General features: G+C 39.2%; 1 protein-coding gene across 1 annotated transcript in view; it reads left to right on the top strand.

Annotated features, from left to right (window-relative positions):
- Positions 1–278: 278 nt before the first annotated feature.
- The window catches only part of LOC308656940 (myomegalin-like), a 151225-nt gene continuing 135607 nt past the window's right edge, over positions 279–15896 (top strand). Inside the window, 1 exon segment of the mRNA XM_081308319.1 lies at positions 279–633. Coding sequence (XP_081164445.1) covers positions 493–633 — 141 coding nt within the window. The 5' untranslated portion in view covers positions 279–492.

Consider the following 15896-nt stretch of genomic DNA (forward strand, 5'->3'; position numbering starts at 1 on the left):
GCACTCCACACCCTTTTATTTTCTTCTCTTCTTTGCAAGCCCTCCGCCACAGTCACATTGAATTACTCCCCCTTCCCATTTCCTGGAAGCATCTGGGGGTCAGCCCCTCTTTTCTCCTGGAAACTGTTAACTGCCTACACTTGGGCCTGGGAGGCTCCAGGAGGGTGACAGCCTAGTCCTGGCCTGGAGTCGGGTTACACCACTTGTGTCTGAGTTCACACAGCATGTTCCTCTGTCAGGGATTCCGCAAATATCTCCCTGAGGTAAAAAAGGAAAGTGCATTGCGCTCCAGCACCCAGAGCAGGGAACCCAGTCCCAAATCCTGGAGCAAGCGCCCGCGTCCGGGGCCATGTCGCCGTAGCCCCGGCCTCCCTTGGGGTCCCACAACCTCAGCAGCGTCCCAGCCGGCTCCATTCATGCTGTGGTGCAGCTGCACCATGTTCCTGGGGTGAGGGGGTGATCGGGCATGCTCCTCCTCATGGGTTGCCCACCATGTCTAATGGATATCGCACTCTGTCCCAGCACCTCAATGACCTGAAGAAGGAGAACTTCAGCCTCAAGCTGCGCATCTACTTCCTGGAGGAGCGCATGCAACAGAAGTATGAGGCCAGCCGGGAGGACGTCTACAAGCGGGTGAGTGCAGGGGCAGCGGGAGCCGCGGGCTAGTAGACCTGTTGCTATCTTAGGCCATTCCTAGCTGGTTCTGTGCTTGTCAGTGAGAAAGACAGGATTCAGTCCAGATCTGATCACCTAAACACCGTGTGACCTTGGACAAGCTTATTTCACTTCTCTTGTTCCTGTTCTCTACTTTCCTTTTGTGTAAAGGAAGGGGGCTGCATTAAACCAGAAGGAACTCTCAAACCCTGTTGTGGAACAGCCCAGAACAGTCATCCTGGAACAGATTTAAAATGTAGATTTCATGCTTCACTCCAGGGATTCTGATTTAGTAAATCAGGAGGAAAACTTGCATTTTTAGGCCAGCACAGGCAGTGACTCAGGCAGGTGGATTACATACAGGCCACACATTCTGCTATTGAAAGGTCCCTTCTAGCTCTGGATCAGTGGGGCATAGGATGATGCTGTGGAGGAAAGGGAGGCGCTGAGGACAGTTCTTTCCTTGAGAAATTCATGTTTGTTTTTGAAGATGATTAGGCTTTTGAGACAGGATCTTGGGCACTTTTAGTCCTAGGAATAGTTCACCTTAGAATGAAGGAGAGAATACCCATGGGATAGTGGTGGGCTGACAGGTGGGGTAGAAGAGAGAATGGGCTTTCCTTTGCAGGGAGGGCTGTCTTGATTGATGGGTCAGAATGTGTTGGCTGAGTTCAGAGTGAGATGAGACAGCACCTTACTTAGAGGTGATGGGTTACAGGGATTAAGATTCCTAGCTGGTTACCACAACATTGATTTCTTTAGACCTCTCAATGTCTGGGCAGGTGGATCTGAAGTGGCCTGAATAACCTGGGGCTGGTTACTTCTGACCATATCAGATATTATAAACTCCTGCTTTTTATGGCAGAAGACTACCCAGACATTGCCTGTCATTTTATTTGTGTGTCTTATCCTATCCAGAAGAAGGCTGGGAAGCATTACAGACTGCTGAATAACATCTTAGATCTGGAAAATAACTGATGTCTTTGAGACCTAAAGGATAATTTAGTAAATTCAGTTAACATGGACTACTAAATCTGAGGAAGTTAGCACTATTTCCTATTTTTCCTGAATTTCCATGTTTAACCTGAATTTTTCTGAAATTCACCTAGGTTCACCTTTCATCTTTTATGTGGCATATAGTGAGTGTTCTTCTTGGAGCTGCCAGAGGTCAGGAAGGCTGGTAACTCAGAGATGGAGACAGGGGAGCATAAGTGGCAGTATATGCTTCAGGGTAGGAAGGTAGGAATGGTAAATAAATTTGTTCCCTGTGCAGAGGGAGAAAGTTTTCCCATCAATCCAAAGCAAGACAGAAGAGGCAATTTTTTACGATTATTTGAGACAAAGGATTTTCTTTTAGCTTGAATAAAACTATTGCTTGAATAATTTTGCCTTATCCTCTGCCCTGCACTAGCTAAAGAGACCATCTTCAGGGAATACGTTGGGTGGGGTGTGAGAGGGCACCATTTCTCTCCTGGAAAATGTGGTTGATGAGATAATAGGAGCTACAGAGGGTATAGGGGTAGTGAGTCACAGCACATTGTCACATGTAGAGGTGACAACCTTTTTACTCCACTCTAGTCTAGCCCCTGGGTCTCATGCAGAAAGTAGGTATTGCCCTATCTCTACCTTATCTTAAGTTTCAAGTAGAGTGGTCAGGCAGTATTGTACTGTATGATTTGAAGGATTTCAAACTCCTGTGTCCTCTCCTTTCCTATCACACCAAATCTTTTTCAATCTGCCTGTCACATTACTCTTCTCATCTGACTGGTTATTTGAAAAATGCTACAGGTTTAGGTTGTAATGCTGTTATTATTTGAGAAGCAGAACGTATACAATCACTTTCAGTTATTAACATCACAGTTGAAATTGGTCTATTATACTAGGAAATGATAAGGGATTGATAGAAACCAGGATAGTTCTGTTTTGATGGAAGGACCAGAGATTAGGAAACACTTGAGTTAGGACTCATGGAGAACCAGGGGACCTAGGCAAGCCACTTAACCTCTCTGAGCCTGTTCTAACATCTATAATATGAATAAGACCACAGGCACAGAAATTTATTCATTGTATGAATAAATAGCACCATGATTGATGAAATAGAACTTGTGTCAAAGTACTTTGTAAACTTAGTGTCATATTAGAAGATAGTAGTTGTATTTTTAGAAATAGTTATTCTGATATTTAAAAATGAAGTTGAGGTTTGACTCCTTGTAATCTCACCCTCATATATATTCCCATGAATGCATCTTATGTTCATGCTTGTTATTTACATCATGATTCCACAAGGTTAGAAGGATTAATGATCAGCAATGTTGGTGAAGAGACCTCAAGGGTAACATGCCCAGCCTTACATGGTAAGTCAGATGGTTCAGATGAGAATTAATTTAGAGTACTGTTCTGTTATCAGAGTTATCTTGATTTTTATTTGGTTGTTGGAAGGATGTTTCTTTAAAAGTAAATATGTAAAAACATTAAATCATATTCAGTTGAATTAGAATCTGCAAAAACTTGAATACTGTTTACATAATTCTTTTTTTTTTTTTTTTTTGATACCAGGGTTTGAACCCAGGGGCCCGTAACCACTGAGCCACATCCTCATCCTTCTTTTTATTTAAAAAAAAAAAAGTTTTTTTTTAGTTGTAAATGGATCTTTTATTATTTATTTATTTATATGTGGTACTGAGGATTGAACCCAGAGCCTCACACATGCCAGGCAAGTGCTCTACCACTGAGCCACAACTTCAGCCCCTCAGCCTTTTCTGTTTTGAATAGGGTCTTGCTAAGTTACTTGGGGTCTCACTTAGTTGCTGAGGCTGGCTTTGAAATTGCAATCCTCCTACTTCAGCCTCCCGAACTGCTGAGATTGCAGGTATGTACCATATTTGCATAATTCTTTAAAGAAGACCAATGCTTATACAACATAAAAGTAGTGCAAATCTGGGCTGGGATTGGGGCTCAGCAGTAGAGCGCTTGCCTAGCACGTGTGAGGCCCTAGGTTCAATCCTCAGCACCACATAAAAATAAATAAATAAAATAAAGATATTGTATCCAACCATAACTAAAATATAAATATTAAAAAAGTAGTGCAAATCTATTGTGAATATTAATTATTAATGATTAATATTGACATTAATTATTTTATTGTTTCTGTTGAGATATTGGTACTGTCTTGGTGAGAGGTTGCAAAACACTCCACCATAACTTCAGAGAAACTTTGGGAGAAGAGGCCTGGAGAGAGGGTGCTGTTCTTTTCTTTCCAACTATCAAGTCTTCCTTCAGGTGTTTGAGAAAGAGATTAAAATGGATATAATTCTTAATTGTGAAGGTAGCTAAATAGATTTTTATTTGTAAGAGAAATTGTAAAACCTAGAGTGCTAGCTAAAAACCTAGAAGTATCAAATTCAAAGCAAGTTAACAGATGAAGACTTAAGGGTTTCTCTTTTTTTGGCTCTTCAGAGAATTGAGAGAAAACTCTTTAGATTCATACTATCCGTGGATTGATAAATAGTATTAAATTATAATTAAAAGTTGGTTCTTTGAGATTGGCTACTTTTCTGTTGAGTGTTTAGGTTATCCTTGAAGCTTCAATTTTTATAAATATTAAATACATATGTATGTTTATGCATGTAAAGGATGAGTCGGCTTACCCTCATTATACGTAAACTGGGACTTATGCCTACATGATTAGGTCCCACTGCTCCTTTCTTGGTAGCAAACAGTAATTGTAGGTTCAGTTTTTTTGGGGAAGACAATTTTGAATCTATAAAGCAAGCTAAGAAGTAATCATTGTAGCACATATATAGCTCCCAATTCTGGAGTAAAGGAAAGTGAGAAAATTCTGTGAGTGGTTCACAGCTGAGTATGGCCCACTCCTAGGGAGACTGGCTTGTTAGCATTTCTGAACTGCAGCTGCTGTGGTAAATAATTTCTGGGTGGCAACTTGGCTGACTTCCTCGTTGTTATTACCTAATCCTTCATCTTCTCATGTTAGCAGAGTGTGCCACCACCAGAAACATGTTTGACCCTGGAATTTATAAAATTCACTGCTGTGTGGTCAACACCCAATCTTTAGATTGCACACAAAACCACCATCCTCTCTTTTGCTTCATGAGGATAACTTACTTGTTCAACTTATGTGTACTTTTTTATTACCCAGAGTTGCTTTTTAAGAGAGTGAAGATTCCATTCTAAGAATCAAATTTAAAATGTGATAGGGCCATATCCAATAGCAGAAAGGTCAAAAGAAATGGAATGTTGTCATCCTGGACCAGATAGAATCAATGTTTAAATACGGTAAAATTGATATAAAGTTAATTTGGCCTTTAGATAGGAGTTGAGAGTTGTGTTGTATAGTTTTATGGGTCTTCAACTGCCTGACTTCTTTGAGAAACCACTCCTTTTGAAACCACTTTAGTTTTCTTACCCTTTAGATTAGCTGATCCTTTTCCTGAGCAATCTTTGAAGTTTGTACATAGCATACTTCTACAGCTATGTTGAACAGCTTACTGATTTTACCTTGTACCAAATTGTCATTGTTTCTACTTTTCTGCCATCACTTCCTGTGTTAACGTGGGCAGATACAGCCATGTTCCACATATTGATATTTTGATCAATGAATACCACACACATGAGGGTGGACTCATAAAATTTTAAAGGAGCTGAAAAATTCCCATAGCCTGGTAATGGTGTAGCCATTGCCACAGTGTTTATAGTGATGCTGGTATAAACAAACCTATTATGCTGCCAGTTGCATAACAGTATAGCACATACCATTATGCACAGTACATAATACTTGATGATGATAATAAGCAACCATGTTACTAGTTTATGCATTTATAGTACCATACTCTTATTAGTATTTTAGAGTATATTCCTCTCATTTATAAAAAACATTAACTATAAAACAACCTTATATGGTCCTTTAAGAGGGGTTTCAGAAGAAAACATTATTATCAGAAGAGGTGACAGCTCCATGTGTATTACTGCTCTGAAGGCTGTCCAGTGGGACAAGATGTAGAGATGGCAGACAATGATAATGATTGATCTTGACCCTGGGTAGGCCTAGGCTATTGTGTGTTTGTGTCTTAGTTTTTAACAAAAAGGTTTTAAAATAAAAAACAATGTGGAAAATTTTAAAAATAAGAAAAAAGCTGCTAGGTCTGGTGGCACTCCTATCAACTCGGGCGGCTAAGGCAGGAGGATTGCAAGTTCAAGGCCAGACTCAGTAACTTAGTGAGACCCTGTCTCAAAATTAACTTAAAAAATGGGAGGGGGATGTAGCTTAGTGGTAAAATGCCTCTAGGTTAAATCCCCAATATCATACACACACAAAAAAGCTTGTAGAATAAGGATATAAAGAAAAAATATTTTTGTACATCTGTACAATGTTTGTGTTTTAAGTTATACATGAATCAAAAGTTTAAAGTTTATAAAGTACAAAAGTTACCATAAGATGATTGTTATTGAAGAAATAATTTTAAAAATAAATTTAATGTAGCCTAAGAGTACAGTGTTACAGTGTTTATAAAGTCAACAGCAGTGCAAGCAGTGTACAGTAACATCTTAGGCCTGCACATTCTTCACACTCACTCACAGATTCACTTAGAGCAACTTCCAGTCGTGCAAGCTCCATCTGTGGTTAAGTGCCTTATATAGGTGTACCATTTTTTAAAAAAAATCATTCACAACACATTTTTACTGTATCATTTCTATGTTTAGACATGTTTAGGTATAAAATACTATTACATTCCACTTGCCTACAGTATTCAGTACATGCTGTATAGGTAACCTAGGTGTGCACTAACTAGGCTATACCATCTAGGTTTGTGTAAGTATACTCTATGATGTTCACACAGCAGAGAAATTGTCTAATGATACATTTCTCAGAATGTATCCCTATCATTAAGGGAAACATGACTGCACTATAATTTCTCTGTGCTGAGGTAGGTGCAGTAATAACACCTGATTTATAGAGATTGGGGGAAGATTAAATGGGCCAGTTAGTTGAATGTGGCCTATCACACAAAGACCTCAATAAATATTTGCCATTACTGTGACAAATTAGAGATGGCACAAGTATCCAGGTAAGTCTGATCATTGTTCTGGATCATTTTTTATTTCAAATGAGTTTCATTTTCCTCAGTAGTAGATTTGGGACTGTTTGTCTTGTTTAACTCAATTCTCTATCTTAATTTGCTGGATATAAATGACGAAATAATTCCACTGTCCCTATTGCAGCAAATTAACCCTGACATCCTCAGATACAAAGAGAATAAATAAGAAAGGCTGAGTTTGTCAAATTTCTCTTTGGCTCACTGATGGATCTAGTTAAGCCTGATTTAAAAAAAAAAATATGCTCAGCAATATGGTAACAGTATATATGTAGACTTTCTATACTAAGCACTGAAAAGTTGAGGGAAGTTCAGGAACTCCATCAAGCTGTAAGATTTATAAACATTTATGTGAACCAATGGAAGCTGTTTAAGAAGGATGAGTACCTTTGAGATTATCAAATTGTAGGTATGCAAGTTTTGTACTAAATAAGGACACTTAAATTCTTTTTTGTACCAGGGATTGGACCCAGAGGTATTTTACCATTAAGCCACATCCCCAGCCTTTTTTTTAAAAAAATATATATTTTAGTTGTAGTTGGACACAATACCTTTATTTTATTTATTTATTTTTATGTGGTGCTGAGGATCGAACCCAGTGCCTCACACCTGCTAGGTGAGCACTCTACCACTGAGCCATAACCCCAGCCCCATCTCCAGCCCTTTTTATATTTTATTTAGAGACAGGGTCTTGCTCAGTTGCTTAGGGCCTCGCTAAATTGCTGAGATGGCTTTGAACTTGTGATCCTCCTGCCTCTGCCTCTGAAGCCACTGGGATTATAGGTATATGCCACTGCACCTGGAAGAACACCTAAATTCTTAATTCATCTTTTCTTAGCTCCCTGGTATTTGGCCAAGTCACTTAACTTGAGCATGAGTTTCCTAACTTGGAGGTACAGATTCTTGTCACACTGTCTTTTCCCATTTGTAAACATTCTGCCATGTATTAGATGTTAAATAAAAATTATTACTATCTTGTGCACCAGAGACACATGCCATCGAGTGCACACATTCTCTAATTATTGTCTAAACTGACCATTGTCGCTGCCAGTTTATTTAGGTTTGTAAAGTTTTCTTATTATATTTAGCAGAGTTGTTCTTTCTTTTTCACAGTTGGATGTCTTGGTTAATTACAGACTAAGTTTTTCCTTCTATTTTACTTACATATACTGTAAGAAAATGTGTATGGTGGAAAATGGAGGAACATAAGTAAAGAGGAAGAAAATATTACATTAGCCAAACTAGTTGTATGTTGGTGGGTTGGGTACTGGGGATTGAACTCAGGGGCTCTCTACCACTGAGCTACAGCCCTTTTTATTTTTTATTTTGAGACAGGGGCTCTCTGAGTTGCCTGGGCTGGCCTTGAATTTAGTGATTCTCCTGTTTTAGCCTCTGAGTTGCTGGGATTATAAGTGCATACCACTGTACGCAACTATTTTAAATAGTTCTAAAATGAACATGCTCCTGTATATGTACTCTATGTATTAAATCCCCATTCTCAGCTTTCTTAGGTTTGTAAAGACATGGTTATTCATTTCTTCTTCTTTTTGGGAATGGAAGTCAGAAAAAAAAAGTAGGGAAGTTCTATTCCCTTAAATATTTATGACAAATATTTGTGTTCTTGGTTGAAATTTTTCTGAACTCCATACCCATTAGAATGGTGTGTGTGTGTGTGTGTGTGTGTGTGTGTGTTTATATATATCAGAAAATAACAAGTGTTCATGAAGATTGGAGAAATTAGAACCCATGCATGTATTGATCTGGAAAATGGTATGAAAATTCCTCTAAAAATTAAACACAGAATTACTATATAATCCAGCAAATTCACTCTGGGTATATACCCCAAAGAAGTGAAAACTGGGACTCAAACAGATATCTGCACTTTTATGTTCCTAGGAGCATTATTTACGAGATGCCAAAGTGTGAAAACATTGACAGATGAATGGATAAACAAACTGTGGAATATACATACAATGGACTATTATGTAGCCTTAAAAAAGAAAGAAAATTCTGACATGTACTATAACATGGACAAACCTTGAGGACATTGTTAGGTGAAGCCAATCACAAAAGGACAAATATATAATTCCACTTATATGAGGGAGTATTCATATAATAAAGACAGAAAGTAGAATGAAGATTTCCAGGGGTTAAAGGGAGGAGAGAATGGGGAGTTAGTTTTTAACAAATTTTTAGTTAGGAAATAAGTTCTAGAGATGGATGGTGGTGAATGTTGCCCAGTAATGTGAATGTAGTTAATACCACAGAACTGTATACTTAAAATGGATAAAATGACAGATTTAATGTTGTGCATATTTTACAACCATAATTTTTTTAAAAAGTGACTTTTTCATGAGTGTCATAGTTAATTTAAAAAATAGTGGAGGGGCTGGGGTTGTGGCTCAGCAATGGAACACTTACCTAGCATATGTGATGCATTGGGTTCGATCCTCAGCACCACATAAAAATAAAATAAATAAAATAAAGGCATTATGTCCATCTACAATTAAATTAAAAAAAAATAAAATAAAAAATAGTGGAACCCTTAGCCAAAATCAATTTTGTTTTCCGTTTTTTGTTTAAGTTGTCTCATTTTTATAAGCGCTTTTAGTTAGAATACATGATATGTTCTTGTTGAGAAAAGGAAGGATTTCTTTTTTCTTTTGAATACTTATGAGTTTTTCCTCTAACTACTGGGAAAAATTCCAAATTAGGTTTTGAAAATTTAATTCTAATACACTTTCAGTTATCCCCTTAATGATATCTACATAATTTGCACTTTCACCTAAACTTATTACAAAGACACTTCTTCCTATTAGTTGTGTTCATCCAGTTTATGCACCAATAGAAGTAGAATGTTAGAGTTTAAAGAATAGGCATTCGAAATTTCTGTCTCGAATGTTTCCCTTACTTACAATATCACTGTGATCATTCGTTTACCCATTTACATATATACATTAATGTATTCAATCAAACATCTATTGTTTATATATCCTATGCTGGCTGCTTTTGTAGATGCTGGTGGAGAAAGACATCAACACATAAATAAAAGTGGTATAATAAGGGCTACTATAGAGATATGTCCAGGTCTACTATAGTATTAGAAATAAAATCCATCAAGAAAGGCCTTGCTGAATGTGTGGAGTTTAAATTGAGTCTTAAAAGGTAATATAACAAGAAATGGGGAAAAGCATTTCAGACCAAAGAAACAGAATATAGAAAGGCACAGAGTCATGATGGAGTAGTGTGTGCCCTTCACTCTCTGGCCATTGGGGATGGCTGGAATATGTGGTGTTAAGGGCTTGTGGTGACTAAGGAGAGACTGGAAAGGTAAGCAGGGGACAGGTCATGGAGAGATTTAGAATTATCCATTCACTCATTAATAAACATTCACTTGGTACCTGTAGTACTTCCAGTACTAGATTGTAAGTCTAGACCTCAGAGACAAGTAAAATACAAGTGGTAGAGTATGGTAAAAAAGCAGTAATAGAGAAATGTACAAAGAATGTGGAAACTCATAGGAGGCTTCCTTATCCCAAATGAATAGAGCAGATGGAAGAAAAATCTACAACTGATTCTTTGCAGAGATGACCCTTTTTTGTCTTCAAGGGGAATAATGGGGGAGAAAAAGAGAGTTTTGCCATAAGCAAAAGCCCAGAGGCAAGAAACCACAGGTATGTGTGCAGAATCATAAGCGGTTTTATGCTGCTAGATTTAAGTATGGAATGTGGCATGAAAGAGGCTGAAGGGGTATACAGGTACAGTTTATTTTTTTTTTTTGTACCATTTCAAAGAGTGCAGACTTTGTCCTCAGAATGATAAGGAGCCATTGATGGGCTTTAAGCAGCTGGGAACATGCTGGATCCTTCTGGTGGGTTGGGGAAAATGGATTTGAAGAGATAAGGAAGGAAGTCAGGAGGTCAAACCCGATGAGCAAAAGAAAATAAGGGCTTAAGTGAGGGTGTAGCAATGGGAATTGAGGGGAAGGATCTAATCTTTGAAATATTTAGGAGGTAAAATATCTGTACAACTTGATAAGTGATTGGGATGAGAGAATTGAGGGAAAGGAATTTAGAAGACTGACGGATTTTTCCAGGCCCCCAATTCTCTGTGTTTGAAAAGTGTGGAAGGGACCAGGATTGACACAAATATCCCTCACATCTCTGAAGTTCTGTGATCCTGGGCAGCCTTTTTATGTGTTCTCACCTAGCATGTGTAGTTGCTTTGCCTCTCCCAGTCTGTCACCCTTTCTGTTGGCTTCTCAGGATCAGAGGTGCCAGCAGAGCTGAGTTGGCTTTAGAACTGCCAGCCAATGTCAGGGAAGTCAAGTGCTGTTACCAGGTAGCTGCAGTTATAATTAGCACAGTTACTAGGGAAAAGTTGATTCTGCAAGCATGGACTGCCAGAGACAACTTGCCCCTATGAGATGAATTTACTTGCTTGCAGAAACAAAATAGGTACAGATGAAATATTTTAATGTGGTTTTGGAAAATTCATTTTTTGCCCCGGGTACAGGATATGTTAAAAAGCAGAAAGTGGGTTTGTACTAATCAACATCTTGTCTGAGACAAGAGTGGGGCAAAATTCTACTTTGATATATTTGACTAGCTAGAAAAAGACTTACTTTCATCTGAAGGGGGATAAATAAGAACATGGAATCACTGTTTAGAGCTGGTGAGGGTCTTGAAAATCTCTATAATCCATTCACTTTTTGAGAAAACTATTTATTTTGGCTGGGGCTGTGGCTCCTTGGTAGAGTATTTGCCTAGCATGTGTGAGGCACTGGGTTCGATCCTCAGGAATACATAAAATAAAAAAATAGAATAAAGGTCCATCTATAACTAAAAAAAAAAATTTAAAAGCTTTTAAAAAAGAAAACTATTTATTTTATAATAATTTTATGCTTACAGCAAAGTTACAAAAATAGTGCTGACGGTTGCTATGTGCCACACACTTAGCTTCTCCTAATGGATAAATCTTTCATTTTTTAAGGATAAGGAGATGGAGGCCCAAAATAGTAATTTGTCTCAGTTCACACAGAAAATGAATGGTCTAGCTAAGACTAGAATCTAGGATGCCTTATTGCAAGATGGCCAGCACCCCAACAGATCAGGTTCCTGTCCAGGAGGTGTGAGCTGCCTGGGAAAATAAAAAGTCTGAAACAATCAGTAAGAAGGGGAGGTGGGTGGTGGGTGGTAGTGTGCTGTAGAGCACTTACCTAGCACCTGCGAGGCCCTGGGTTCGATCCTCAGCCCCACATAAAAATAAATAAATAAATAAATAAATAAAGGTATTGACAACTACAACTAAAAAATAAATATTAAAAAAAGAGACATAAAGACAGAGCCAAAAATTAGATATAAAAAGAGGAGCCCCTGATGTATCTTCCAGTCCTGATAGGAGCCAGATCTGAACAACTGGAAAAAGGCCCCATTCTTTATGTAAGGGGGAGTACATCAAAGGCAGGGATAAGGTTTCTGCAGGAGGAGTCTTGTGGTGCTTGCTTTTTGCTATGGCAGGGGTCTTGCAATGAACAGGTTGATTGGCATTTTGGCAAGCCACACCCATCTCTGGGAGGCTGTGTTAGAACTTGAGCCTGAACTAGGCAGAGTACCACCTGAATCAGGTATTCTTGAACCAATGGGTTCCTCCTGGGAGTTCCTGATACTGGGCTTCCCTGCCTAATGGCTTGAACATTGCCCAGTCTACACACTGTTCGCAGATGGCTCCCTGCAGTTCCTAACTAATCTTTCCAGGCTGGTTAAAATGACCTTGTTCTCCAACCAAAAATATAAGAAATTTATTTGCTGGTGAGAAGTTAGATTTTCTTTGCCTTTGCATTAATGGGCTAAAATAGAACAAACACAGCAGGAGCTTGAGTAATTCACAGTTAGATTCTCTTAACTGCTGTCAAAAGAAAATATTTAGTTCCTCAGTCTACATATCCCCTCCCCAGGAGTATTATTCATATGTTTTCAAAAGTCACTATTGATATTTTCTGTTTTCTTCTGCTTCTTGCTCTGGCCTTTGCCATCTCCTCCGAGCAAGTTCAACTACACAGAGAAATGAGGCTTTATTACACAGGGAGAAGACACAGAGTGGGAGCTGGTGCAAACTGGAAAGGGGCCTACCCTATCATGTTAAATAGCAGCTAATCCACCCACACACTGAAGGACAGACTTAGTACATGCCATACTGGGAAGAGCTAAGTAATAGTCAGATGGCTTTTTGCCACACTGGGCAGCTATCATCCCTGCTATTTGGAAACTTGGTTTGAAGAGGTTAGGAGTGAATGAAAGGCACTGGCTGGCTTGTAATGCCAGTTTTTCATCTTCCATGCTTATGGAAGCCCTGCTGTCACGAGGAGCTAGCAGCCTCCTCTTGAGGCACACAGGGCCTCAGATAGGCGAGAGAGGGCTTGGGGAGAGGAGCCTCCTCTAAGTGGGGTGTAGCTGACTGCTGGAAGACTGTGACCTGAGCTGCAAAAGGAGAATCTGGGCTGGTGGAGAGCCTGAAGTAATCTAGTCCTTCTGGGTCACTTTTTCTTAGAAGGTCCCTGCTCTTCTTTCTGAAGCCACATAGGTAGTTGCCTTTTACGTACTCTAGCAGACCTCCCTCTCAGGGAACTCTGCTGTAAACTGAATATCTGTGCAATACAAATGGATATCTAGTCTTGTCTATCCAGCACAACTTACTTAATATAACAGGAACACAGTATCAGCAATCTGGTCCAAAATCAAGAACTTCTGGGTCCAGATCTGAATCCCAGTGCTTCCTGACACTGAAGTCAAGTGAAAGTAGTGAACCTCTGGGGCTCAGAGAAGATAGATCCCTTAAGGTTTAGTATACCTTCTAAGCCTTATTATTTCTCTCTGATCCCTTCCAGTCTGTGAGATCTTGGGGAAGCCCAGGTTGTTGCCAAACCATTTGGATCCTCAGAGGACTGAGTCAGGATGGTAGTTAATAACCCCAACCATCTTCTGCAAACTTGGAGTGAGAGCAGAGGGGTTCCTTTAGCTATGTGAAAGCTGGGCCCTCTGGGGGCAACGTAAAGAGGCCTGCAGCAAAATTGCTACAGTTTGAAGATGGTGTTATCAATTAGGAGTGAAACTCTGCCTTGGGCTTTCAGATTTGGTCCTCAACTACTTCCTAATTTTTCTGTCTTCTCTTTTTTCTCCTTTCTCCCTCCTTAAGGGCCCAGAGTCTTTGACCAGTATCTATAGGTCTTGATATAAAATGAAAGAAAATAAATGCTCATGAGGAAAACAGCCTGAGGACTCTTTATCTCTTGTAGTATCTTATCTCCAGGAGAAGTTTCTAGACTGAGGTCTTGTCCCAACTCCTGGTATTAGTAGTCCTCCCACTTTTAGGTCCATTCTATCCTTCTTTGCCCCATATCTCTCTCCTTTTCTCCTTTTCCCTTATACACAAGAAAGTAAATGCTAAATGCTTTGCATTTTTATCCTATCAGGGAACAAATCCATTTAGTGTTTACTATGTACCAGGTTGTATTTTATGCACTTTGCACATTTAATCTCAACCACAAAATAGCCCTATGAAGGAGATGTCTTTTCCCTATTTTTCACATGACCAAATTTGCCATCTATAGTCTCAGGGAGTGTACCTGGTGTACTGGCAGCCATTTGGCCTAATTCTACACTAATAAGTAGGTGTTGGCAAGTTCTTTAGGATTTAAAGTTGGTCCTTTTTCAAATGCAAATGATGTTTTTCAGTGAATGACTCTACATGGTTTAAGGTCTGGCCAAAGAGAAAGAAAAAGCTTCACAGTGGCTTTTGCCATGGCTGTAGCAGGAAGAGGTAGATTGTCTCATTGGTGTGTCGGTAGTAAAAGGTGGCATTGACCTCATTTTTACCTGCAAAACAGGTACAAATTTCCAGTAATAGAATCAGGGCTGCCCTGTCAAACTGTGCTGAGTCTGGTATAAACTCCACAAATTCAGAGGAAATATAAAATTGTTCAAACAAAAAAAATTAGAAAATAATGTATATAAACTGGGCAGGAAGTGAGGTGTACCCTGTAGTCCCAGCTACTCAGGAGACTGGGCAGGAATTTCCTTGATCTAGGAGTTCGAGTCCAGCCTCAGTAACATAGCAAGAACAAAATTCAGTCAATAAAAGGCTTATAAGTAAAGGACAATGGAATTGAGATTTTTTACACGTTGGGAAAGTACAGAGTTAGAGGTATTCTAATAATGGACTTGAGGTTTATTAAGTCTCGGTATGTGACAGGATATACATAACACTGGAAAGTGAAAGTGCTCTTGGGAGAAAAAGAAAAGGAAAAAATTAGACCGAGGTAAAATAGTCCCTGTTTTGTTACTATAATGAAATACTCAAGGATGGGTAACATAACAAAAGGGTTTATTTATTTTACAGTTTTAGAGGCTGAAAGTCCAAACATGCTGCTGGCCCTGGTGAGGGCTTCCCCTGGATACATAACATTATGGTGGATGGTATAAGTGAGAAGGTGTGTGAGAGGGAAAAATTACATGGTGAGACCCAAAGCCAGAGAGGAGGAAAGAAAGTTTTGCTTTTTTTTTTTTTTTTTTTAAATAACAAATCACTCTCATGATAACCGTGTAATCCCTTCTGAAGGTAGTATCCCAATGACCTCCCCCTGGGCTCTACCTTTTAAAATTTCCACTACCTCTTAATGTCTGTCAATAAAGCTTCCAGCATATGACCCTTGGGGAATAAACCACATCTAAACCCTAGCAAAGTCAAAAAGAACAAGAATGGAGAGCAGGTTGCAGTATGGAAAAGCAGTCAGGGAAGCCCATATTTAGACAGTGGTATAAAACACATAGACAAACACATACAATCTTACAGTCTACATAGGTCAGGAGTCTTGGCATGGCTTAGCTGGGTTCTTTGATTAGGATCCCACTAGGCTAAAGCCAAGGTATTGATCATACTGTATTCTCATCTAGAGGCTTATGTAGGCAAGAATCTAATTCAGAGCTCATGGAGGTTGTCAGCAGAATCCATTCCTGTGGCAGTATGACTGAGGCCATTGACTTTTTGTTGGATTTTGGCTAGAGCTACCCAGAGTTCCCTGAAGCTACCTACCGTTCCCTGCCCTGTGGGTTTTTTCCATCTAGCCACTTTCTT

This window comes from Spermophilus citellus, assembly GCF_964194105.1.
Source record: "Spermophilus citellus genome assembly, chromosome: 9".
NCBI classification, from domain to species: domain Eukaryota; kingdom Metazoa; phylum Chordata; class Mammalia; order Rodentia; family Sciuridae; genus Spermophilus; species Spermophilus citellus.